Genomic DNA, 27789 nt, shown 5'->3' with positions numbered 1-27789 from the left:
TATAATGGTTCGGCAAACCTTCCATCAAACTCCCAGTGAACAGAAACGTAATCAAACTTTAAAGCTGATGTTTGCTCCAACACCGTTTCTCTTCTTTGATCTGTCTATCTGCTGGTGAAAGATGTGCCGCTAAGATAACTCAGTACTGTGAAATCAGCTCCTGTCTTACTGTAGTTTCTGTGGTTGCCATGGTTACACGATGAGCTGTGATGGAAAGCTGAAAAAGCTGAACCATTATCAACACCAATGGCGGCTTTGTTGTTGTGGTTGCGGCTGTGGTGGTGGTGGTGGTAGTGCAATGACGTTTCATCAGCCTGGAATCAAGGCAACTCATTGAAAGTCCCTTGTAAATGATTAGATATGTTAAGATGTTGATGAAGCATTTGTCCAGTAACCCATACTGATGAAGTGAAAACATGTTTGGAAATTTAATAAAAATCAAAAACTGTGAAGTTTACAAAAGTATTCAGACCTTTAATTCAGTACTTTGTAGAAGCATGTTCATCATTACAGATTATGGAGGGTAGATTAATGGGCAAAAAGTGAAATTTTATGCATTTAAAATTAAATCTACAACACAAAGTACACAAAAGTGAAGGGGTCTGAATACTTTCTAAAGCGCCTTAACACCAAACTGAAAAACATTATTTCACTGTCCTCTCTCTAAGTGTCTAAATGATTTCTTTCTACATTTCTGCACAAATTCTAGTAAGGACGAGGTCAGGTTAGGGCTTTTTCTTATCTCTATTTATTTTTCACCTTTATACACACCTTACTACTGATATCTTTTCTTCTAATGAGAGCAACATATCATTCACTGCCCTGCACATGTAGTGTCAGTTCAGCTCAGCTGCCCTACATCATACATGACAAAATGTTTTAATCATTGTTCATCATCTGAGATGTGAAAACATCAGATTTCCGTACAGTCAGAGAAAGTAAAAGTTGCCGTCTCGGTCGTAGCTCAGTTTTCGTAATCCTAACACACCACAAAGCGTGTCTCCTGCCAGGCTGCTGACAGCGCTGTCAGCTGGACACCGGAGCTGAGAGTATCAGAGCAGACAACGGAAATAAGCTGCTCTCCTTTTTCTATCATCCGTCTCTACTTCCGTAGTTAGTTTGGTCATTACAGCCCACCATACTGTTGCTCCTGTATTGATCTGTGTACTGAGGAAAGTAAAGGTGCAGTGACTCGACTTACAAAATGCAAGTCGACACAGGGTTTTCTCAACTGATGCATCGACTTTAGGCCTAATATTAAGGTCATACTGCTCCTAACATACCTCTACACCTTAGCGAGCAAGCAAACTCTTGTGGATGGAGCTCAAAAAATTGTCCAGATATAGACCACTACGAACAACGTAGCCTGATGGACGGGATGAGATGTCTTTTGCTTGTGATTTCTCCCTCAGAAAATGAGGAGAATTGTTAAATTTTATATAGGCTCATTATATATTATATTATTTAGGTCGCAATAAAGAGTGATATTAACTGTCAGTTAGGCAACTGTCAGAGTAACGTAGTTATCTTACACTCTAGTTAGCACCTAGCTACTAGACAGATTTAAATTCACAGATTTAAATCTAAAACATGAAATAACTTTCACATGACTTTGTCAGGCAGTTGACTTTGAGGATGTAGGAAGTTGCTGCTAGACATCACACACCAGAGCTAAGTAATTCCCTCTTTATTCTGCTCATACGGTGACTTATGATATGGTTGGATGTGCTAATGTGTTTTCAGCCCTTATAAAAATATGCCACATATTGCCAACAGGAGCTGAGACACGTACATTGTGTGTGTTGTGAGTGTGAAATGAAAGCCTAAATCAGGACGGTGCAACACACTCATGGGAGGGGTACGTCAGCAAGCATATATACTGCCTGTGTTGGGAAAAAGTGAGTGAAAAATCAGCAGTGTGTAAAAAAAAAAAAAAAAAAAAAAAAAAACCACACACAAACACACACACGCACACAGTTATTTGTCCCAGAAGTTGTGATGTATGCACCAACACTAAGCCACAAAGACACACACATTGCAGATGTATACCGCATACATGAAGGCATATATGACATATTCAACAGCAGAGAGAGTTCATCAGTTCTGTAAAGCTCTATACAGTTGCACATAAACTTTGATCCAAAGAAAAAAGAGAGGGCTTATGAATTCTTCATTTTCCTCAAGTGAGGAGGAGAGACAAGTGTGAGTGAGACTTTTTGGCGGCAAAAACCCATAGATGCAGTTGACAGGAGACTTTTTTTTTTTTAAGAGCTGAAATATTCATGAGCTGATGAAAAATGAGAATATTCAAAGCCAGTCAAACTTTTATCTAACAGAGTATTAGTCACTTCCAAATGCAGAGAGCTCGCATGAGATGAAAACACTCAGTGGTGGATTCCAGAGGCTGTTTCTCTGTAAAGGCAGTAGCCACTGTTTTTCTGGCAAGCCAAAAGGATAGATGGTGATGGTGATGGTGTAGGAAATGAAACAGTGATTTATTATTCATCTGAAGCCATTGTGTTTTCAGCCGCCTCCCTTGATTTCGCAATAGACCATTAGTCACACGTTTGGCTCATCAGGGTAATATTACAGTGGAAAAAAAGGAAAAAATTCCACACGAGCCGCACTGAGCCTTTAATCCTTGTGGAGAGAGAACGGGGCAGCAGAGAAGCAGCTGTTCCACTAGTCTCATTTCCTTTCTCAGTCTTGGTTGATTATTGTGGACCAAACTCAAGGTAGACTTTTAACCGAGGAAGCAACAGTGTGGATAATGATTACAGATAGCAGCGAAAGAAGTCGAACGGCCTTTTCCTTATGCGTAACCACATAATATCATCAACACTGATTTCAATCTAAAATAATCCGACATAATATCTGTGCCAGTGTGAGGCAGTAGCAGTATCGAAATTCAGCATACCCACGCACACATGCACACGCACACACACACATTTGCATTTATTAGCACTTTTTTTGAGTGAGGTACATATGATGCGAGACATTGGTTGATACAGTTACATCACCGAGGTCTGATTTGTTGAAAATTCAAAATCCAAAATTACAGATGTGACTTTCTTTTGTGATGGTTCGAATAAGACGGTCAGATACACACTTTCCAGGTTACGCTCTCACCACTTAAGAGATGCGTGCTGTTATATCAGCTCTCCTCTGCACCTGTTTACCTGACTACGATTTGTCCTTTCATTCCCCCTGACCTACTATTTTCTATACTACCACCAGATGTCTGCGGCTATTTTTCCTGTTCCACTTACTCACCCGTGTTCATTTGTAATCACAGAGCTTCCCCTCCCACACACCTGAACCCAGTTACCTCATCTCAGTCTGGATCTATATCTGCCATTGTCACCAGTTCATTGGCAGTTTGTCTGTTTCTGTTTGTCCAGAGTGGTTTAAACCTTTGTTCCTGTTACTCGTGCTTTAGACTTTTTGCCTGTGTTACTGGACGACTGGATTCCTTGCTGCCCCTGACTTGCTTTTTTTACCTGTTTTGAACTGCCTTGAATTGAACAGTTTTGACCTCGGGCAGCCTCACCATCCAATAAGCTTTTGTGTTTAATTGTTTGAATAAATCACTGAACTGTATCGACTCTGTCTTTGAGTCTGTATTTAGGTTCCCTCTGCATGAGCTGCTCAGCTAACCCTTGACACTCGCTCTGCCTCCTGGAACATCTGCTCATCAAGCTGAGTTGTATTCCCTGACAAGTGCCTGTATTTTGGCGGAAGGCTGGTCTGCCACCATTTATCGAGAGATCCATTTGGTGTAGCTCATGATTTTGATGGACTGTGGAAACTCAGTGGGTTTATGGCATCATCTGCTATACAAATCCAACAGCTGGTTATCTAAAGTAACATGTTAGCATGCACCAGTGCTAAACAAGCTGCACTTATCCCCTCATCTAGGGTAATACAATATTTGTTTTTGCCACCTTGCGTTTTGTTGCCGGTTGTTTCATTCGATAATGTCGCTGGTACCCAATTCTGTGCCGACAGTTGTGAGACAACAATGTGGAAAAACTAAGGTTGTTCTCAGTTGGAGTCAGGCTAAGTTGCCCGAAATCCCTCCTCCATGTGTTGGCTCTAGTTGCACAAACTCCCACACATTGTGTGATCTGCACCGAATGATTCACTTCAGGTATAAGTGCTGTGACTCAATTGGTAAGCAGGTGGACAGTGTGCTTACAAAACAACAAGGGCAGGAAGCAGAAAAAAAACATGACAATCTGCCACCATCAGGACTGTCTATAAATATGCAAATACACTTTGAACATATGCTTCCATGTAGAGGGAACAGCTAGCTTTTACTGATTGAAGATATGTAGAGTGTGTTTTATTCATCAACCATAAAAGTATAGTATTTTCCTGGATAGGACTTGGAACAACAACAGACCAGAAAATTTTGTAACTGCAATAAAATATTTGAACAACATGTTATTGGCCCATGGTTGGTAGGATTTAACAGTAAAAATGAGGGATCAGGAATTTCATCTTAAGTTATGAGTTCTATTGAATCTAATTTCACTGTGACATACTTAGTTTTACCCAGAATTAGTCTTGGATAAGGAAAAAATACTGCCTGAGCGGAAAAAAGTTAAAACAGCGTGAGACAACAATGCCAAAGACCAACTTATTCTATCATCAGTGACAGAAAAAAATCATAAGAAACACAATTACTGGTAAATCACCAATGCATCATTGACATGAGAATGAATAGACCCAGGCAGTACAGCTTTTGTTCTGTAAGGGTTCAGTCGTGCTTCAGAAAACAGTGCTTTGTCTGGAGGAACAGATTGAACATTAGGGAAACTTATTCAATCTACTCCATAATTTTAGTGTCAAATGCTGCCTGAATAAAAGGACACAATGACACAATTTTGCTGCAAGTTGATAGTTGGATGATTAGCACATTTTAAATAGCAGAGCAGCAGGTAGCACACAGCGTTATTAGGGTCATTTGAGCAGGTTTCCAGTAAACACTGACACCATTATGGTCCACTGAGTTGTCCCATAGTAGAAAATGACCATAACAAAGCTGCAGGTGGTTGATACTGCTGATGATGAATGCCAGTGAGTCACTGATTACTGCACCTGGTGCAACTTTTAAAATGTGTGGCCTGTACTTTCTGTTGGAACAATAGCTCACCTCCCAATCACCCACCTCCACTTTGAATTGGTAGGACATTTTAACATAATCACAATGACAAAAGAGGGCTATTTTGCCCTGAGTGATAAACCAGTATGCAGTGCTTTGCATGGCGATGACAGTTATTACCTCCTTACATCAGATTTAAAGATGCAATCCATAATTTTGCTGTTTTGAAACTCGTCTTGAGGAAAATTTTAGATGCATACATTTGCACAACTGCTGTGCCAGCTGTTTTAAACCAATCGCAAACTCAAGTTATAGTTATAATATAATAATTTTTTGTTAAGACAGTTAGCTAGAAAGTAGCTTACCTCCTATCAGCCAGAGTAGTAGCTCACAGGATTAGCATGGCGCGTTACCAAAAAAAAAGGCCCTTTTCACTGAAGATATTTTGACATGTCACAATGGGAAAAGCACAGCTGTAAATAATTTAATTAATGGTGGCCAAATATGATTTAGCTGCTGCAGTTTCTGGTATTGGTGAGTAGTAGTAGTCTTGGTATTGTGCAATATTACATTGCCAAGACTTACTGGGACACTTGAATAGATCAAAGCCAGTGCTGTCATTACAGCTGTGGTTTGACTACTATTACTAACCACTTTCCTACTTTTACAACCCACACAGTTGTTTTCACATATTCTTCCTGATTAGACCTTTGCATGGAATTTTATAATTGACATTTGTCAGACTGTGTTGCTGCACTTATTACGGCAGGATGATATTGAGAAACATGTGCTAAAAGGATCTATTTTAGGGTCACTGCTTTTATATTTTCTATATTCTTTTTATTTATATCTTCCTCAATTTGTTCAGTTATATTTAGATGAGACTTTTATATACACATCTGACAACTGACAAAGAAGAAGTGATATTACTGTTGCTCAAACGTCATCCAAGCTGCTATGTGGTGGTGATTATCAAATCATTATTTCCTAATCACTACGTTGTCTGACAAATCAAAGCTGTGTGATTAGCCGTATCCACATTTAAAATGAGTGATTACAGAGAAAGTTATACATGACTTTGCTCAAAAGCACTTCTTTTCTTCTTCTGAAGTTACTATGCAAATTAGCTGGCCCCTCGTCTGGCCTGACAGTCTCCTCACTTTCCGATACTGAGTCACTGTAGCGTCCACTCTACCCTGAAGAGGTGAATGACCATCACCACCACCCTCTCCTAGCAAGAAACCACGTTCGGCTGCAGATAAAACTTACAAACGGCCCCTTTAAAAGCGGATGTGCTGCACTGAGTTGAATCATCTGCTCCTGACATTTACATTTACTTAAGCAGACATATTTATCCAAAGTGACTTACAAGCGAGGGACAACAGGTCCATGCATAGCTGTATGGTAAAGCATTTTTTTTTAAATATGTCTAATGATGCCACCCTTGTAAGTGGTGCAGGTTTTCTATTATTCTTCCTCAATTGTTGTGCACATTTAGGCCTAGATTCTGAAAAGTGCTTTATGCAGCATGGGTATTTATTATCTGATATATCTGAATCATCAAGAATCAAATAAAACCAAACCCGCTCAAATACACTTTTTGTTTCTGACCTTTACTTTCATCTTTATTTCATAGACATGCTCAGTACTATTGACACATTGGGCCTCCCTTCCAAGGAAGTAGCCATTAGAATAAGTGGCCATTAGAAGATGGTAAATTGTGGCCATAAATAGATGCATAAAGGCAACAGTACTCAGCTGGGCTGTGGCATTCAAATGATGACTGATTGGTATTAAGGATAATTGTATGTACAGCCAATTATAACACTGTGTTGACTTTTAAAATATTAAAAAAGCATCTATACACTGTCAGAGCTTCACTCCAAACATTCCATTTGAAACACACTGGTTCCTATGCACGCATGAGGATGAACAATACAGATCCGGGGCTTTGCCAAAAAACATTCAGGACTTAAAAGTCTGTTAGCTTTAGGTGCCGCCTGTGCCTACAGTTAAGCGCATTGCCTGTTGCTCACAACTGTCTTTTGATTCCCCCAATTCTATTTTAAGAAGAAAGTTATGCAGATATTAAGCTGAGCATAAAGGAATTTAAGAACAAATCTTAAAGTAAGCAGAAACACAATAAAAAGACACTGTAATAGGCAAACTATGGTCCTTTAGTTGCTATGGAGAATGTGCTTCAACAGTAGAGGTTTTGTGCACATAATTCTGAGGTAAAAATATAAAATCTTTAGAACTAAAGAAAAACAAATTCCACAAATGAGAGTGGAGAGTGGATTTGCACTGCAATTAAACTTTATGAGGGCACACAAAGTGAAAGAGATGCTCAACATAAGTACCCTAAATAAAGTCAAATGCAATGTCGGTTTATTTTTTGCCTTATTTGTGAGATTCTTTCTCCTGCACTGGGAATAGACTGTTAAGTTTGTGTTCTCGCACATCTATTTAGGAACAAAATGCGTTTAATAGATGGGGACCCACTTAGCCAGAGATTTCAAATACAGTCCTAAGTCAACCAAACCAGGAAATAATGAGTGGGCACGAAGAAAATGACTGATTTTCCACAATCCTACGGTGGCAACGGTTGGAACTCACCAGTGTCCGTTCTCTGCTTCCTCCAGAAACTGGACCAGATCACCCGTCTCCAGAGAGATGTCCCGTGCATCACGAGAGTCATAAGTCAGCTGCACCCGGAATTGGCTGCTGTCACCCTGAAGAAAGAAAAAAAATAGCTGAGTCACACTCTGAATTTAGCCAGTTCCATTCTGGATATGGTTCCAGGCTGGTAAAAGGGATGGGCTGATGCTAATTAACGTTAATTAGGTAACCTCCCCAAAAGCCAAAGCGAAAGTTGGTTAATATGCTTTGCCATTACTCAGCCATTACTCAGCCATATACATATTTGTTTCTATGCATGGACTGGACTGTGCATCACTAGTTAAATGATCTGCTGTGGCTGGTCACATCACTTTCAGTTGTTGGAACGTACTCTAAACACACACAGTTTCATATTAATATTTTAAGCTTGACAATTTCATAGTTCTTAAACCGGGACCTCCATTGTTTGAAGCAAGTAGCTGTTGAACAATAAGATGTGTAAAAGTAATAAAAGCTGATTTCTGCTGTTTTTATGTCTTTTAGTTATGTTAAATGTATAAGAAATAACATTATTTAATTTAATGTTGAAAGAAAATATGAATAGATTACCAAATAGATCATACACATTTGAGTCTGCTTGTTTAATTTAAGTGCTATAGTCACTCTCCTTTAAGCTGTTTTTTTCTTTGTTTATATCAAAATATTGATCAGTACAACTTTACTGGATTCAAAAGGATTTGTATTCAATAGGCCGACTGCAAAACCTTGGACTGTACTATAGCATTGTAGAGTCTAGCTGAATATGAGGTTTTGATTACACCCAGACAACACAGAGAGCTGAGAGATAAACACCAAGATTTTAGATTTATCGCATGGTGCGAAAATGTCAATTCCTTGAAAGAGCGTGCGCATGTGAGCACCACTATTATGCTCCGTGTGTGTGTTGCATGCGGGCCTGTGTGACTGTCTACTGTATATCACACTGATTATAATGAATCTGGAAAGCCTGCCATACCCAGTAGACCTGTGCAGCTATAATCCTCCCCCTCTTTTGTCTCTCCTCCCTCGTTTCTTAAATGTCAAGTCGTCAGCGCCCACTGCTAACGAGACACGCGTCCATGGGAAATAATTAAGCAGCGGAGGGGTCCTCTTTAAAGGGGATCAGATGGGGATTTAGTAGAAAAGAGGGGAAAGTGAAGAATGAGTGGAGAGGAAACAAAGGGTGAGAGGAAAGCTGTCGAGGGATGGTGAGTGATCACAGTATGCAATGATTTATGACGAAAGCTGATGTGACCCAGCGGGAGCAGAATGGGTTTGGTCAAGCTAAGTTTGAAAATGTTGAGTGATACTGAAATCATGTCTTATTTTAAATCAGAATAAAATTATTTTTATTTTTTTCAGTGTTTCTCACACATAGACTTTACTTGGGCGCGCCACCCAAGTATATTAACGGCCACCCAAGTATATTTGGGACCCATTTTAACGTTATTTTCTTTATCCATCCGAGAGAACGACGCCATCCGCGATCGATTAATCTCCCCTCACTCTACCCCTCCTGTTCGTTACGAGAAGGGTCTACTGACAATCACACATGCTCTGCAGAGAAACACATACACACACACACACGGGTCGTGGTCTGTTAAGTATATTAGGTAACAATTCAAAATATTGTGGTCACACATATATGATGTTTGTCACATTTAGTTGACCATTTTTGTGCCAGCAGGTAACATGGCCCTTTCCGCCGGCTACCACCTCAAGTATATTTCAGACCTGTGGGAAACACTGGTTTTGTTCAGTTTCACTATTAAATACATTTTAGAAAGTAGGGCCAGAAATGCTCCAGGGTATGTCCTGGTTAAACTTTCTTACATTTTCTCGCCAAAATGAGCTGCAATCTTTAGTGTTACCTACATTTTTATTGTTGCCTTCCTCCTCTGAAGAGTTGGAGGATTCCTCTGCACTGGAGGGGATCGTCTCAAAGTCCTCTGTGTCCATGGAAGGGAGACGCCGCTGCGTCCAGCCTGAGGGGGAATTCATGCAAATGATTAACCACTGAAATGTACTAATAAAACCAGGGGGATATTACTGTTCCAGTTGACAGCTGATGGTGCTTCACTGACAGGAAAAAAATGTCACTGTGCAATTAAGTAATTTGTTTTACATCATCAAAGAGTCTGTTTGCAAGAATCAAACTTTTAGCCAAACACAGAATGAAACGTGGTCAAGCACACTACAGAATACCTAATGATTATTCCTAACACTAAAGGAAGAGTTCATGCTGACGAGGAAAGTTGCATCTAAGGTTCCTTAAAAACTGATGTTTATGAAGCCAAGTGATTGTAAGGTGGGTCTAAGTCTTGCAACAGAAGATAATGTAATAAATGAACTGATGAGAGTTGCAAAGAGTTTTTACTTCTCAGCATTTTAATACTACAGACGTGGCTGTTGGTACTCTTCCACTTAAAAAAGAAAAAAATACAATCTCCTCTGAAACAAGTTGAAACTGACAAAAGTAATTGGCAATCTCTATTCTCTGTTCCATTTTTAGCAGAACATTTTTCATACAACACATCATTTTAAAATAATACAACAAATGAAAATGACGAGGACAAAAATAATGGGACTTCAGGGCAGTTTGTTGCACAACCTTTGAGGCAATCGCTGCAATCAAGCGCTTTTTGTAGCTCATAATGAGACGTAAACACTTCTCAAAAAGGTAGTGGTCAAAAACAAGAAGTATATTAGGCTCACTTATCATGAACACTACTCCAGATGCATTCCTTCACTATGCCCAACTGTGAGTGTCAGCTCTTTCCATAGATTTTCAGTTGGATCGAGATCATGGCTCATGGCAGTCCACTTCAGAATGGTCCAATGTTTTCTTCTCATCCATTCTTAGCTGCTTTGGGTGCGTTTGGGGTCATTATCCAGTTGGAGGAGCCATGACCCGCGACTAAGTCAGAGCTCTCTGACACTGGGAAGTATATTTCACTCCAGAAAGCCTTGATAATCGTCTGAATTCATTGTGCCCTGCACAGATTCAAGGCACCCTGTACCAGACACAGCAAAGCAATCCCACAACAGAACTGATGCCTAACAGTGGGCAGGTGTTCTTTTCTTTGAAAGCTTCATTTTTTTCCCTCCGTGAACATAGAGCTGATGTGACTCACCAACATGCTCTGATTTTGGTGTGTGCTTAAACATGGCGTTTGTTACGGCCAATCCATGATGAGTGCAAAAGTATAATGATAAAACACAACACGGCTTCAGGGTAGAAATGAATGTGCTACAGAATGAAGATGAAGTTGCACATCAGAAGGTCTGGTAAAATAACATGCACTAAATAAAAGACTGCCCAAAACCAAATAATTAACCAAAAGAAACTCAATTTTCTCAACAACTTATCAAACTCATAAAACTGAAATCAGTTCTACCAAGAAGACAAACCACGCAAATCATTGTTGGAGATGAGTCTTCCTCTGCAGTTACCTGGTTGGGAGGTGGATCTAGGGACAACTGTGGTGCCGCCAGCAGCAGTAGCAGTGCTGCTAATCATGCTCTGACGTTTCCCGACTGCAGCCATAGCACCGCGCAAAGTATCTGGAGGAAAGCCAAATGCTTTAAACCATGCTTTTCATCATGATCACTCAATGACCACTCAACATCGTCAAACCCCAACCAAAATTTTAGAACGTGAGGTCCTGATGAATAAAATGAGCGGTGCAATTCTACTCATGCAGAAATCAAATAAGTAGACGACAGGCCAAAACACCAACAAACTCCTCAGCACAACAAAACCACACACACACGCACACACGCACACACACGCACACACACACACACACACACACACACACACACACACACACACACACACACACACACACACACACACACACACACAAAAAAATATCTTTATCTGATACTCCTTTACCTGATACTTTTTACTTGATTTGCATGCATTTTAAAATGTCATATCACAAATCACAACACAGCAGGCAATAGATGGAAATACAGAAAGTGAACAACCACAACAATGCGTACACACACAACACACATCATCCAGAAATAAATAAAAAATAAAAAATAAAGTTCCACCTACTCAACCACAGGCTAAAAGGCTCAGCATGCTCGGAGCCAGTGGCCTCATAAAGTATTCAGACCTCTTCACTTTTTGCACACTTTTATTGTGTTGTAGAATTAGACAATTGGACAAATTACTGTTTTTACCCATCAAAGTGAAAACATGTTTTTTTTTTTAGAAAACTACAATCTGTTATTTACAAAAGTATTTGAACCCTTATTTTCAGTACATTGTAGAAAGCCCTTTGGCAGCAATTAGAGCTTTGAGTCTTCTTGTGTAAATCTCTACATGCTTTGCTTATCTGGATTTGGGCAGTTTATCCCATTCTTTCTGGCAGATCCTCTCAAGCTCCGTCAGCTTGGACGGGAAGGGCCTGTGAACTGCCATCTTCAGGTTGCGGGTTATTGAGTGTAGACTTACGGACAAAAATTTTAGCCGCTTAAAATGAAATAAACACAATATAAAGTTTGCATAAAGTGAAGCGGTCTGAATGCTTTCTGAACTCACTGTGTACGACATATCTTTGCATGTACCTTCATAACCAAATGGAGTGGGATCACTCTTTATCTCATGTCTCTTGCTCTTTATGCTAGCAGAGAGGGGGCCTGGTCAGGGAAAATAACATACAACCAAAGGTTTAATTAGATTTTTTTTGTTTTAGAAGCAACCCTGTCTCCTAAAAATAATGTTTCTATAGAACTAACTGGCATATACTGTACGTTTGGTTGAGATGAGGGAAAGACTAATGGACACAGACGCAATGTGTTTATTTACATCTAACCAAAACAACAGTCATTCCCTGAGCTTAACCAAAGTGCTTCTGTTTCCCTAAACCGCAGGCGGGACTCTGGATGCGAGTCCTGGTCTCGGGAGAAAGGTTTTTGCATTCGTATGGCCAATCACCACAAATCAGCTGTCGTTAATGAATGTTGCACTTCTGCCTTTCAAAATATACCTTGCCTCTGAACATAATTCAACCAGTGATTACGTTTCGTATAAAAAAATGTATTTTCTTTTGCAGTTTAGTTGTATAGAAGTATAATTGCTAGGAGACGGTCTTGTTAAAAAGAAGCACACAGCATTACCCAAAAACTTTCCTTTTAAAACCCTCTTTTAAATATGAAATTTGTAACACTGAGCTTCCGTCTTTTCAAGTAAAGGCTTTCTTTAGCTGTCCATTATGTAAATCCTCATTATGATTTTATTCACACCATTTTGAAAAGAGCCACAATGCTCACGGAGCCAGTGGCACTATTGGAGATTCAGTGATTATTGATTTTAAAACCTTTTTTTTCAGTTAAAGAAGCTCACATGTTGTAAATAAAGCATTTGCTCGATATTTTCAATGACAACTTAATATTTCTTCAGATTATCTCTTCGTTTGAACTGATTTGATTTACATGTACTGAAAAAAAATCAAAAATTTTGAAATTTTTGGATTCAATTGCATGTTAATTGTACATGTACATATCTTCTGTGTAGAGTATATGCACACAGTATACCTATCTGTCATGACCTTCACTGATATATAATGCAAGGGTTTATTTAAACGTTAGACCATCGTGTGAAAATGCTTGTGCATTGTACAGTCGAATGTTTCTGAAACAGTTTCGACTCCATGCGAGAAAAAGAAATACAACTACAGCAGAAGACAGACTGAGAGGAAACAGTTCAAGGGAGAACTTCAGTAGCCCTCTTCTTGTGTCATTAATTCCTCCCATGCCTCTGCGTGGTTGAAAATAAACTTCTCATCTGTATTCCTGCAGTAAATTGCACTTCTACTGCCACTTTGAATGTCACCCTACGTCCCAAATGTCAGCTTATCAAAATTCTTATTTCCTGACGCTTTTTAAAAATAATATGTATGTCTAGTCATTTGCAGTTTTTTTTCCCCCCTTAACATTGTTTTGATTCTCAGCAAAGGCTTGACTTTACCTATGCATCTCATAAATTTCAAAACCAGCAGTAAATGGGGAGAAGGTTATAAGAAAATGGATTCTTTTTCTGCCCCCACTCTCTATACATGTGCACACATACACGCAATTTTCTCACTACAGATTCAGTTTGAGTCCGTGTTACTGGCCTGAGAATGAATGAAATTGCAAAGTGTTAAAAAATGATAACCTCAGATGTATTGAGGGGCAAACCCACCTAAACACGGTTTTCTCATCTTTTCTCCTGTTTGGTGGAAACACATTGTGAACGCATTTTTCTACCAGGATTTTAATATGTATATCAGTTCTTGGCATCCATCCTGGCCTAGGCTACTCCATAAACCTTACCAATATAAACTTTACTATAATATACAGTATATACTATATTATCTTCTTTTTTTATTCGTGGAAAAAAAATGTCAGAAATGCTCCTTTAACCTCCAGTCCTCTGAGTGGGTGGGTTGATGTATGTTTTTGATTGACGGCTGAGCCAGCAGGCCTACCAGACCGCAATGTAAATGAATTTGCTTTCCTCTTACAATCCATGGACAGGCAGCGGCATTGATGAGTAAGGACCACATCATTTAGCATTTAAACTGGCTGATGATGTCATTTCAATCTGTTTAATGTGTCACAGCTGACCAGCTATTAGCTATTTAGTCTGCAAACTGACATTAGCAAAGCACTTCTCCCTCAGTGGAGGCTTGTTTTGTAGCCATTTTAGCAAGCTAAGACGCAGGACAAGATGTGTCCATGCTTGTAGCTTGAAGGGAGACGTGAGCAAAGGTAATGTAGCCTGTGGCTGAGAGTCTGTAGCTCTGTCTGTTGCAGGATGCTGTCAGGCTTAGTGGTCATTGTATTACCTGGTGTAAGAATGAACGTATTCGTGTGATAATTCAGCCCTATGTACGAAGCGCTGGGATTCATGAAAACAGCCACTGTCACCTCCCACAATTTTTCACTGTGACTGTGTTTCACAGCTTTTGTTTGAGTATGAAATCATTTTGTTTGTACTGTACATACCTGTATATCATATTTCTTTATCCTGCACAATAACATTGACTTGCAGTTGAAGCAGTCAGTTTTGTGAACCCATGCGTTTATTGTGAACTGTGGGATATAGTATGTTGCATTTGATTCCGGGTGTGCTGCAGTATGGATTTCAATGTATGATAGTTGCATTTAAGTACAATAATTCCAGTCTGTGTAACCAGAGAAACAACAGTATTCTGGTCCATGCACAGACATGGTTTCTCCCTTTCAGATACAGATTTTTTTTTTTTTATAAGAGATTTCAGGGCATGTAATTAAAGAGATGTGTATTATGTAGCAGAAAAATACATGGAATTTGCTATGTATACGATCCTGGATAGTTTAGTTCAGTCCAGGATACTTTTGTCTGTATTGGACTTTCTTTGCATTATAATAATCTGAGTGAAGGTGTGAATTTACTCACCTCTTCATTCAGCACTGAATCACCGAATAAGCCTATCAAACAATGCAGTGTAATAATTGCACTTCCTCCTGCTGAGCTGCACAACTCTGTGTAGTTTGCTGTGTGTGTGACTGCGCAAGAGTAGTGAATGTGAACAGAGGAGAAAAAGACAAGCAAGAAAATACTGAAAGAGCAAAGTATGGAGGCAGCTGATCAGGTACCTTTTGTGCGTCGCGTCGCAAAGGAGGAGGAAGTGGAGGAGGCGAGAGAGGAGGTGAGAGAGAAGCGGCGGGGGACCTCTGCCTCCTTAGCAGCAGGCTCTACAGGCAGGAGGGGTCAGGAAGCAGGAAGAGTCACACAAAGAGACAAGCAACAAGAGACAGAAAGAGGAAAATGGAGTAAAGGGAGGGAAAGGGAGGAAAATAAATGAAGAAGTAGAGGATGGATTAAGTGATGGGAAGAGGGAAGAAGTTATTGGTTTAATATTCTACACCCAGTTTTCCTTACTATAAGTAGTGCATGTATCACATCAGTTACTTATAGCAACAATTTATCTACAGTGCAAATGAAAACCATTAAACATAACAGCAGTTCAAGCAAATGGAAAGAGGAAGCCAGAAATGTATGAAATGTAAAACAAAACAAAAACACACAAAAAAAAAAAAAAAATCTTTAATGTCCACTTTCTACTTTTACCAGAGGTTTCAACCAAGTCTCTCATGTTCTTCCTCTGTGAAAGTGTGACACTTTGGTCACGTGATTACAGGTCGTCACGGTCAGAGGACTGTATATTGTAAACCCCCAAATAAACCGGATATTTGAGAGAGATGCAACTGGTTGCCCCAGCGTGAATCTCAGGGGCAAATGTTTCAAAACAAAGGATATGTGAGAAAGTATATTGTTTCTTTTTGCTGGTGGCGGTGGGTATTAGAAAATGTTAGAGATATTAAAAGGTGCCGAAAAATTTATGTGATGAAACAACAAATATCACATTACTGCGATGTTGACTTTTTGTCTGATAAATCACAGCGTGTGTTTTTTAGTCATAATAAAACAAGTGTTAGAAGATTAAAACTAAACGGAGTCAAACAGATGACTGCTGAAGAAAAATCGTTGTTCAGATGTTTCGGTCCGTGTGGGTCAATAACGTCAAAGGATCATTCCCATCATATTGAGAAAGCACAATGCTTTTACATAAATAGCTGTGAGCCATCATAAATTGAATAAATGTTTCTCTTCAGCATGGAGGTCTCATTATACAAGATGCAACACAACAGTGGAACCACTACAACTCATTTTTAAAAGATGTTTTCCATCGATTGACAGGCCTTGACGTCAATGAATTCAATACAGAAGGTTAGGTGCAGGTTGACCTCCAGCTCTTTTTCACTGCCGAGTTGGAATGATGTGATAAAGTGCTATAAAACGGCCAAAGCCTGAATGTCAGGGAGCTTGCAAGTCACAGGACGCAGCGGAGAGAGCGGCTCTTGATCTCAGTCCATTCTTCAGTGATCTGACACGTTGAACTTATTGAGTGGGACGTATGAAGCGATGAAGCAAAGGAAGCTGCAGAGAGCACTCCTATAATGATGAGTCTATTCAGCTGGAGGACACCTGCCATCGATTCAGCATTGATTTCCATTTTGTAGAGCAGACTGCACATTCATCGCTCAGGGTAGCACTCAGAACTGTATTGTACTTATTGTATGTATTCTTTATAAGCGGTTTGGAGCAGGAGCAATATACAGCTAGGTATCTCCTGGTTATTGACCGTCAAAGCACAATAACAGCGAGAGATCCTGTTGTCATGAATTAATTCTATAAGAACCAAAAAAAAAAAAGAAATTGTTTCTGTAGATGATAAAGAGTTATTTAGACCAGCATAAAAGACGAGGCAGGTTTAAGAAATAAATCAGATGTGAGGACCACATTTCCCATAAATAAAGCTGCTTCCTGAACAGTGAGGAGGCTGGTGGTTGCGAGGGTGCCATGAATCTAAAAACCACGAGCGTGAATCTGCTGCTTTAACAGCATCCGCTCCTCTGCTTTTCCACCAGATCTTGGAACCTGGCCGCAGGGACCTGTTCCCATTTAACGTGATGCCTTAGTCTTATACGCTAATAAGCCTGGGTATTAATTCAGCTAAATGTGAATCTTTTAGCAAAAACGAGAAGAAATTAAATCACCTGTACTTCAACGGCTCATATGATAAATTCAGCCTGATGTACATCAGTACAACAGCAGCCATGTCATACACACAAACCTGCTGCTCCGAGTTTCACTTTTAAAACACAAATGTTCCCACTCTTTAATTATCATTCTTATTATTACTTAGCTACTAAACCATTCTGCAGATGTTTTCAGATTAAAAACCAACCAGGAGAGATTATGCCCTTTGAGCTGGTGGAAGGAAATATCGGTGCAAGACATATTAAATTTCTTGAATCGTAGCTCACAGGCAAACCAAAACAAACAAACAAACAAACAAAAAAGGAAGAAAAAGGGCAACTGCAATATATCTGTGGACAGAAACAGTGCTTCTTTTTTTTAAGATAATATTTCATGGCGATTTGCCTTTTATGACACTTTATAATGTCAGGGGGAATCTGATCTGAACCACACTTGTTAAGGTTACATGGGTATGTGTCTCATCCAAAACAGTATTTCTAGAGAAACCCAGAGCATCGCAGTGGATTGAATGTCATAACATGTTAAACTGATAGAATTTGTTGCAGTAAATCAGATCAGAAACCATGGAGGCATCTTAAAAATATATTTATAAAACAGGAAGTAAGTAATAAAGGCCTGTCTTTAATAATAAGCCTGATTTCGAAATAAAAGCCTGGCCTATGACTGAAATCACTCCCTGTTGATTAGTGCACTATATTCACTGTCTGCTATTTTAGTGTGTAAATTTATCCTTTGTATAATTCCATTAAAAAATCCCACAATGGAATAAAAATTGTAGTGTCCTTTCAGTTGATACTACTCTCTGCTAACAATCCCACAATGCAATTCACCGCATTTTCTAGATGTGAAAAGGCGATTCAATAGCTGTGAGTAATGACGCAAAATGATAATGATAAGTGTCTGAAATCTCAATTTACGGCTCACTACTGGGTAAACTATTGAGTCTCCATTGTAAAGGGAGAGATGACTGAATGAACAAGAGAGTGGTTTTGGACACAGCCCTGGTTCTCTCTGCAGTTAAGATCAATAAAAGATAATGTTTGATAATGTATGGTTATTCATATTATTCATTATGATTTCATTTGTAGTTGGAAGCTCCATAAAAACAGATTTCAACATTTCAGTTTCACCTGCTTCGTGCACAGAGGTTGTTGGATTACTGTGGGTTTCCTGGATATTTTAGCTTGACTAGACAACTGTCTCCATTACCTGTCTCCCCAGCTCACTCAGCAGCCTCATTAGGGGCATGTGTGGCTTGAAGACTGGCCGGACTGCTGCAACATGGAAAAACACACCCTGGAAGGTTCACCCTCCTCCAAAAATGTTAATATGCTTCCAAATGTCAAGAGGGCTCGAATATTAAAGGGTGGCATTTAGCGCAGCAGTGCCACACAGAATTTAGTCCAGCCTGTCTCTCTGTTTATCACCTGCTGTCTACCTGTCTTCAGATCCTGTCTCTTCAACGGTACCCTGCCCCTCTCTCTCCTAAATCACAGTTTCCTTGTTGTTGTGTGGGCAGATACAGATGATACTGACATGAACAGATAAAAGCAGAGAACGGGGGGGAGGGGGGGGTAGAGGGAGATGTGGCCTTTATGCTGAGACACCGCGGGCACCGGGACGCGCAGAGAGATCTACCCAACAGCGAGATACGCACTGACACAGAAATTTATATAACATTTGCAGGGGAAAAAAAAGGAAAGGACAACAGCAGTTGTAAGACAGGAGAGCGAAGACTGAAGAAGAAAAGACTGAGGCAGGAGAGATGGTGGTGCTGTTCAGGATGATGATGATGATTGTCATTATGATGAAGAGTATCATGACAGCGGTAACAGATAACGAGAACAGAAAGCAGACAATGAGGACGATGGTGTTGGCAGAGGTGCCAGTAATGAAGGCGGCATGAGCGCAAACTTGACGTGCCAACGTCATACTGTTACCTGCTGGAAGAGACCTCCTGTTGGAAAGTCCCTGCAACGTGAAGCGTTTCCTAGCGTTAGCAACCGAGTGGCCTGATTGGTTGGCGGAAACGTCAACTGAGAGGGAAAGCAAGAGGGAGCTGGAGTTAGTGAAGCAGGGAAAGATGAGTAAGATCAGGCCTTGAGCTTTGTTTGAAAATGTTCTATATTGATGGCAATATGATAACTGAGTTTTGGTACCAATACCGAAACAAATAAATAAATATCCAGTTTGGTTTGTTGTTAGTACGGAGTTGTTTCAAGGCTTTATTTCATTTAACAAAATAGACCAAACTGCTCAGTGGATGAACGATCAATTAATCAACTTTGGCTATAAAGGGCTCGGTGTTATGGCAAACAATTTTATTCCAATAATTTTGTTTCTTATCAGTCAATATTTACATATATCACAATATAAATCAAGTAACTATGTCTGTTGACCTTAAAGATTCACTTCAGCTTAACATTTCCTATTAGAAGATTCATTATCATTATCAACGGTGTAACCTATGGTCAGTATATCAAAGTCTCATATTTTCCTAGTTGGAAAATGTCTCAATGTGAAAATTGTTTATAATGTCTAAATAAAACATAAAATATTGTTAGAAGTTAGAAAGGTTTCCTTATTTAGATCAGGAAATATCTGATGAAAGAAAAATACTAAACAAGGCCAAGAAGCAAACATTCAATAACAACTTTCCTTACTTTTTTGATGCTGAATGACTAGTATACTGGTAATGCTACTATAAAGTATTGAGGTTCGATACCCAGAAGAAAAGGGAAGCAGAAGGTGTCAAAAAAATTTCATTTTCAAGCCAGAGTTTTATTTTCAAAAAATGACTAGCTCTTTCTGGCATGGATGGAGCTGCTTAAAAATGGCCAACTGTTGAGGTGTGAGAGAGAATGAACCAGGGTTTTGGTGAAGAAAGCATATACACACATAACTATAGCTATGAAGAGAAGCAGAAGCAGCAGCCTGTCAGCAGAAAAAGTCAGCAGCACAGAAGAGACATATTCACTCAAATCACACATCCTGTACATTAGAGCGAAGAGTCAGGTCGGTGAAGGGATCCCAGTCCTGGAACATGCGTGCACACAGCACACTCTCAATGACAGGCACACAGAGAGGGCTGAAAGAGACTGACAGGGCCACTTTTTTCATTGATGCCCAACGGCTGCACTCGTCAACCCAAGGCTCGGGTTTCCAATCGAGCCGCCACAAATTCCCTGATGCTTAGGTCTGGAAGGGGATCAACTTAGGCTTGGAATACACTGGCGGAAATATTGGACTAAGACCCATATATTCCTGCTCCATCTATCCATCTACACTGGCTTCAGAAAGTATTCACTTTCATTTTCTGCACACTTCATTATATTGTTATATTGTTTCATTTTAAATGAGAAAATTGTCTATTTTTCCCCATCAGTCTACACCCGAACACCAGCAATGACATTTATAAAAAGTATTCAGACCCTTTGCTGTGACACCAAAGTGGTCAGGTGCATTGTGTTTGCTTTAGATAGCCTTGAGATATGTCTGCAACTTGACTGGAGTCCAACTGTGACAAACTGAACTGATTGGACATAGTTACCAGCTGCAAAAGCAGGGTTGGTATTATTTTCACCTTGTGAGTCTGTGTGTGTGTGTGTGTGTGTGTGTGTGTGTGTGTGTGTGTGTGTGTGTGTGTGTGTGTGTGTGTATGTGTGTGTCATCATGGCAAAATGTGGTCCTGGAGACACCTACTGTAGCAGGAGCTACCACAGAGGTGGTTTTGAGTACTACAGTAGGTTACATGTCTGTCTTTCGACGGGCAGATTTTTGACACCATGACAGCATCACAACTGTCTGAGATCCAGTCATCTACACGTGTAGATGAGATCAAATGAAAGGAAGTTTGGAACTACGAGGACTCTTCCTAGAGTTGTTTGTCCAGCCAAACCAAGTAACCTGGCAAGAATGGACTTCAAGTCATTAGAAGACAGATTCAGAAGTCCTCTGCAGAGATGGGAGAACCTGCTGGAAGGACAAACATCACAGCAGCGCGCCATCAATCAGGCCTTTATGGCAGAATGACTAGATGGCAGCAACTTTGAGTAAAAAGCATATGACAGCCTGCTTAGAGTTTGCCTAACTGCATTTAAAGGACTCCATGAGCACGGAGAAAAAGATTTTCTGAACTCTTTCGGCAGAACTCCAAAGACTGTCTGGCACTGCTCATCACCTGGATAAATACCATCTCTACAGTGAAACATGGTGGTGGCAGCATCATGTTATGGGGGGGGGTTCCAAAACCTAGAGCAAGGCAATCCACCAAAAAGAATCAAGACAAAGTCATATAATAATAATAGAAGTGATAAAATCCATTAATATTTACTTTTCCATGTTGCACTGCCAATCATTTAAAAAAAAGAAGAGAAGGCAAAAAGATATCTTTTGATAAAGGAGAGAATGGCAGAGAGGAGAAATAGAGAGTTAGAAAGGTGAACACAGAGCAGTGGGTGGAGTGCAGAGAGAGGACTGAAGACAAAGGTGGCAGGAAGGGTGACAGAAGAGAGAGAGAGAAGAGAGAATGCGAGTGAAAGAGACAGAGGAGGAAGAGGAAAAAAGAGAAAAGAGTAGGAGGTGTGAATGGATGTGAAGAGACAGGTATGGGTTTGGACAGTTGGTTTTATAATAGTGACCGCACACCCATTTGAGGGGTGAGACCAAAAAACAACAGCCGCTTTCAACTGTCCTTAACCTTTACCTTCATTCTAGCAGTAGTGATTGGAAGAGGAGTGTGTGTGTGTGTGTGTGTGTAAAGCCAATTCTGAGTGAGAGCAATGAATGGAAATCCACACCTTCAGTGTTTTTTGAAGTGCTTCTGTAGTGTTACAGACATCTGTGACTCGTCGGTCTAACGGAACAGAACCGGATCTATCATGACAAATGTATCCATGAAAGTTGCAGAATGTGTAAATCGTAAAATACCAGCTTGGTGTCTCACAGTGTACAAGGAATCATTAATATGCTCCTATTTAACTCATGCCAACATAACTGATTTTTCACTGAATGTTATGGGGGGCAATTGGGTGCAAGGGGGGTCTGGGGCCCTTGGTCAAACCCTGCTAATAAACTGGCAACTGAATAAACTACATTGACTCAGTGTCAGTATGAAATAATAAAAATGTATTTGTAAAGCTCAAAGGTGTTGTAATACTATGGAACCAGTAGGCTCTTCTAAAATCCTAATTTCTATGCAATCTTTTTTTTCTCTTCCCTCCTCATCAGTGATTCAGTGATGTGTGACGTACTGTCTGACTGGTCACACTGATCTTATCAGTCGAAATGAGAAAATAAACTTACATCACCTCCCATAGACTCTCTTTCCCAATTCTTCTTTGCGTGTGTGTGTGTGTGTGTGTGTGTGTGGACGTGCTGTCTCACTTGGCCTTGTATTGCTTTTTACACTGTGATGCCAAACTAAACTCAACACTTAACTTAATGGCGCACACTTCATATCCCATTTCACTTCCTCCAGGAGTTAATGAGAGTTGAGATGCTTTTGCAGTCAAAATAATTATTCATAAAGAAAAAAGTCTGTTCTACCTCTCTTCTGTCTCATATTAGGGCTGGGGTTGGTCCTCCGGAAGCCGGACTCTGGACTTGATGAATCAGACTGTCTCAGCGCCAACTTCCGCACATTCCTATTGGAGTAGAGGGACAAGTAAGATTGGTGTAAGCCAATGAAATGACTCAAGCAGAATGTCCTAACTACAAAGTGCAAGGTGTCACATCCTCTACAAAATCTGTAGGTCTGTAGGTAAAAATCTACAGGTGTTTTAAGAGGTCACAGAATTCTGGGGGCAGCAAAACAAACTATTGTTGTTTTGATAGAGAAGTCAGATAATAATTGGCCTTTTTCCATGGATCTGATTTTCTGTTTCACACGGCATGAGCCTGCGAACAGCAGGGCAAAGTGAAAGGAGTCGGTTACTGTTGAGAGGTTGGAGGTGTGTAGCCTGTTGCCTGCAGCTCGTCATCTAACAGCTCACTGTGGCTGCTCCTTCTTGTTCCATTACTCCCTGCAATATTTCAAACTGATCTGCTGAAATGCTGAAAATGACTGTTGTCATATTCTGTTGACACATTTTTGATTAACGATAGCGGTAAGAACTAAGATTTTTTTTTTCCCTTTTAACAATCTTGAAAAACCTTCTAAAATTCTGTTTTCACTTTGTCATTATGTATTGACTGTAGATTGATGAGATAAAAGGTTTTAGCATAAAGCTGCAACATAACAAAATGTGAACAAAGTGACAGGGTCTGAATACTTTCTGAATGCACTGTATATAAATATTGCAATAATTTCATCAGTGGGCTCAGTCGCTATTGTGTTGGCTCATTCGGTGATAAATGTCTGTTAAGTCACTATCTATTAAAATGAAAATCTTCTAGACTGACACTTTAACTTTTTAGCTCTTATATTAGCTCTTTCATGTGCTAAGAAGAGACATTATGTCACTTTGTCGTTTGTAACATAATGTTGTTTGCTCACCTCATCGGTGCTCCATAGATGTTGAGCTGACTGGCTTCTGTGAACACAACAGAGAAATTACACTTTACTGTGCATCAAATGACAATATTGGTTGTGTCTACCATAAAAATCCATTTGACTGTTCAAGATATTATTTATATGAACATTTTCTGATCTGCCACCTCACTGATGAAGGTCTGATGAAGTTTAAACTTTGAAGAATACTTGGTTAAAGTTAGGGAAAGATTAAAATCATGGTTAAAAAAACCAGTGTTGAGATGAGATCTAAACTGTGGTCTCTGGTGTCCTGCACTAAGAGGTGCTGGAGGCCTGAAACATTACAGTGGTTCTGCTTTTGCCCCTTTTGTTTTTTTTAATTGATATTTTTGACAGACACATGCAATGCTACAGAACTGTTACATATCATACACTGTCATTTTTTTTTTTACCAGGCAAAATAACAAAAAATGGGCAATAACCTCAAAGCATATCCAGACTGTGCATGTATATCCATGAGAAATATAAATAAAGCAACATAAACAAAATCTATGGTAACAGTGACTCAGCCAAACACAAAGCAACTCCCCTAATAGGTGGGACAATATATATATATATATATATATATATTAATGTATAGTTAGAGATACAGTACCTGCACATAGTGCATACAGTATAAAACTACCACATTCTGTCAAATTAATAGTCCATAGTCCATATTGTTCACCATTATATAGAGGTACAATGTAAGTTTCAGTTCTCTATGTGGGGAAAAACAAATTTGTCTTCCTACCAAACAAAAAAACATGAATGTATCTCCTTCTTTATAAAGCATTTACAAAGCTGCTTTTTCTTAATGGGTACCCATTATGCTCATTTCCAGGTCTATATTTTTAATCTGGGACTCCACTGGGGTAACTAAAAAATAAAAAGGCAATATTAGCTCAGGCCGCCTTAAAAGCCCACTTTCTTCTGATTGGCCAAACTTCCGCAAGCCTACCCGGGGGCAGCACAGCCTGCCTGATCCCCTTACCGCTCTGGAGCTTCGGAGACCAAATAGTAAAACGAAGTAACAGAACTGATTGGTAATGGCAACTTCTCAAATCCATCTGTACAAGTTTGAGTCCGAATTCAATCCAGAATATGTGAGAGGAGAGAATGAACATCAATCACAATGCGTAAAACCAAAAAAAGTCTTCTGTCAGGAAATACCAAAGCTAATGTTGCTAGTAAAATGTTATTCTGCTGTCCCATAGTGTTTTCTGTTGACTGGGCTTTGTAACTTGGCAGGGCTTTTACATGCACAAAAAAGCATAAAGGCAAAGAAAAAAACACTACAGGAAAACAGAAAACCCCATAAAACATAATGTGGGCACTTTCAGAGTTTGAAACCTCCATTGTATATATCTGGTGTTTAGTAACTAGGAGATTTCTTCTCCTTTGTTGGCATTGTTCTTTATCTTAGTGCATAACTGCCACCTGTAGGTCAGTGGAACAGTGTGAAACCACCAGCAGAAATGTGTATTGCGTCAACTGCATATATGTGCATGCACATGTGTGTGTGCACAAGACAGATGAAACACAACTACAGGTCAAAAATGTCATGTTACCTTTCAGGTTTGTAATCCTCTCTGTCCCTATATTAGTGTCTGGTCCTGTTGAATCTGTATTGCACAGGACATGAAGGATACAGGAGAAGATAGATGCTAATAGCTGGTGATTCATTACACAGGTCAAGATATTAAAAGTTGCATATTGCATATTATGGGTTATGATTATGTTTTGTGTTTTTTATAAACTCAGATATGAAAAATAAAAGCGGTGAAGTTGTTTTACTACTGCCATTCCGCTAACCCTAAGCCTAATGGCTAACAGTAAGCTAGCAGTGTGGGCTAGTGTGAGTGGGTGAGGGAGAATCATGGCGGGTAGAGGTGTGCTGATCATCAGCATAAACTGTGAATGTTGCTCTACATTTATGTTAGTGTCCACATTTTTACTATAAAAATAAATTATGCAGCCTTTCGGGCAAAACTGAGTTCCTGAATTTTGTATACATTCTGTACATGCCATGATTACCATGGCCTTCTGCCAAATCTGAACCCAGTTGGCCTTGTGAGTTGATCTGTGCTTAGCCAGTCGGAGCATTTGCTGATGAATAGTGGGCGGTTACATGTGCCTAACAGCAAAATCTGCTGTGGTTGGGACAGAAAGAGGCCATCAGAAAAGTGGTGGAAAATCAAGACTATTTTTTTGTTAAAACAATTATAGTTTTATTTAATTTCATAGAGACATGAATAGTACAGATCTAACTAAAAGTGTTAAAATATGGGACCTTTAAAAACAAAGGAGGAAAAATAGTACAGGATGAGTTATAAAAAAATAGCTAACCTGCTGTTTTTGTGATCAGCCAGAAAAGGAAGTTTATTGGGTTTCAGGCTGTATTTTCAGTGTCTGACCTCTGGAGCAGTATTAAAGGATGACATCTTTTACCCTTGGAAGCGTCTCTGATCCCTCTCTCTCCTTCCACTCTAACATTTCTAAGTTATTTCCAAGCTTAAAATCGCCCAAACTGCTGTGTCAACTGTGTAAGCTCATTTTTATTGGCCTTTATTGGCTCTAGAAAGAAAGAGGGAAACATCAGAACACTAAAATCCCTGGGGAAACAGCTTCAGAGACCAACTCATATCTAAACAAGAGGCTTCATAAATGCAACGTTACCAAATCGGGCCTGCCACAGGATTCTGCTGTCGGACAAGAACTCTCTAAAGAAGACTCTAGTATCATAACTGCAGACAAGAAGGCACAGCCTTCCCCAAATGCATAGCTCACATAAGTGAAATACCAAGCTCTATGAATGATCTGGCTCGACACCTCTTGTTCCAAGCAACCAATGAACCTGTTGCAGAAATGCAGAGTCAGCATGGAATCCTTCAATATGCTCCAAATATTGTATTCAGCAAAAGGGATATATTTTTCATTATGAATCTAGCTATGTTTTATTTATAAAGGCTGGTCACACTGAGGTTTGTGCAATGGTACGTTATCTGTTTTCACTACAGCTTCCTCAGAGCGAATAGTGCATATGTTGGGTGACTCATCTTTATCATTGGATCTGAACCACAAATATCACCAAACAGGGAGACCCACCTGTGTTTTTCAGCTAAGCTGCCCGACTGTTCCACCAGTCATCTCTATCATGACTTAAATCTGGTGGCTCATATTAATAGAAGATCATATCTGCACGGTTTCTAAATACCACAGAATACCTTAATAACATGATGCTGCGTAACAGGCAGCTACATAAGGTTACCAAGTACAGTCCCAGTATAGTATGGCATTTAGTTTCAGCGTCAATGCAAACAAAGTTGTCGAAATTTGATATGTCATATTCTTTTTCACAAGCTTTATCCATTATTTTGTTATATATAATGATGCGAGAGAATTTGGTCAGAAGGCTCAGAAGCTGAGGAGAAAAGTCCTGAGGTCAGACATGCCTCCAAATAATATTTCAATAGTTTATAACAGAATACACAATGTTCAATATGTTTACAATTCTACAAGGGCACCAACATGACATAAAATCATTTTGAGTGGTATCCAACCACCAGATAGTTTTAGGGTTTTTTTTGTCCAGATTTTGATTTTTGTCTGCCTCTGACATATCTGTCTCTACCCCAACACAATCGAGATGAATGGACCTATTCATATGAGACAGGCTTTCACAATCAAATCTCTGGATGACCATGTTAGCCACTTTGCTTTTGAGTTCGGTGCATTTGACTGACAAACCACAGTATTTCTTAGAACTATATTACAAGTCTAGATTTAGTTGCACTTTTCTCCATTTGCACTCTCTCTTGCTTATCCATATGTGGGCACACTTTCTGTTTCTCTCTCTCCGTCTCCATTTCTGTTGTTTTCTTGTTCTGTCTCTCTGTTTTCAGA

The 27789-nt window shown here is 39.6% G+C and overlaps 1 protein-coding gene across 2 annotated transcripts in view; it reads right to left on the bottom strand.

The window, feature by feature from the left end:
• Nucleotides 1–27789, bottom strand: part of LOC111231895 (guanine nucleotide exchange factor DBS-like) — a 110709-nt gene that overhangs the window by 5643 nt on the left and 77277 nt on the right. For both annotated transcript variants that reach the window (XM_022759161.1, XM_022759162.1), the window contains exons 26-29: nt 23869–23905; nt 22920–23017; nt 9641–9750; nt 7724–7839 (exon numbers count right to left, since the gene is read on the bottom strand). In XM_022759161.1, the coding sequence (XP_022614882.1) occupies nt 7724–7839; nt 9641–9750; nt 22920–23017; nt 23869–23905 (361 nt within the window). The remainder of the gene's footprint in view (nt 1–7723; nt 7840–9640; nt 9751–22919; nt 23018–23868; nt 23906–27789) is intronic.

The sequence above is a fragment of the Seriola dumerili genome, unplaced genomic scaffold (assembly GCF_002260705.1).
Source record: "Seriola dumerili isolate Sdu_G_001 unplaced genomic scaffold, Sdu_1.0 BDQW01000321.1, whole genome shotgun sequence".
In the NCBI taxonomy this organism is placed as follows: Eukaryota; Metazoa; Chordata; class Actinopteri; order Carangiformes; family Carangidae; genus Seriola; species Seriola dumerili.
The sequence above is the reverse complement of the archived record's forward strand: the minus strand, read 5'-3'. Positions and strand labels throughout refer to the sequence as shown.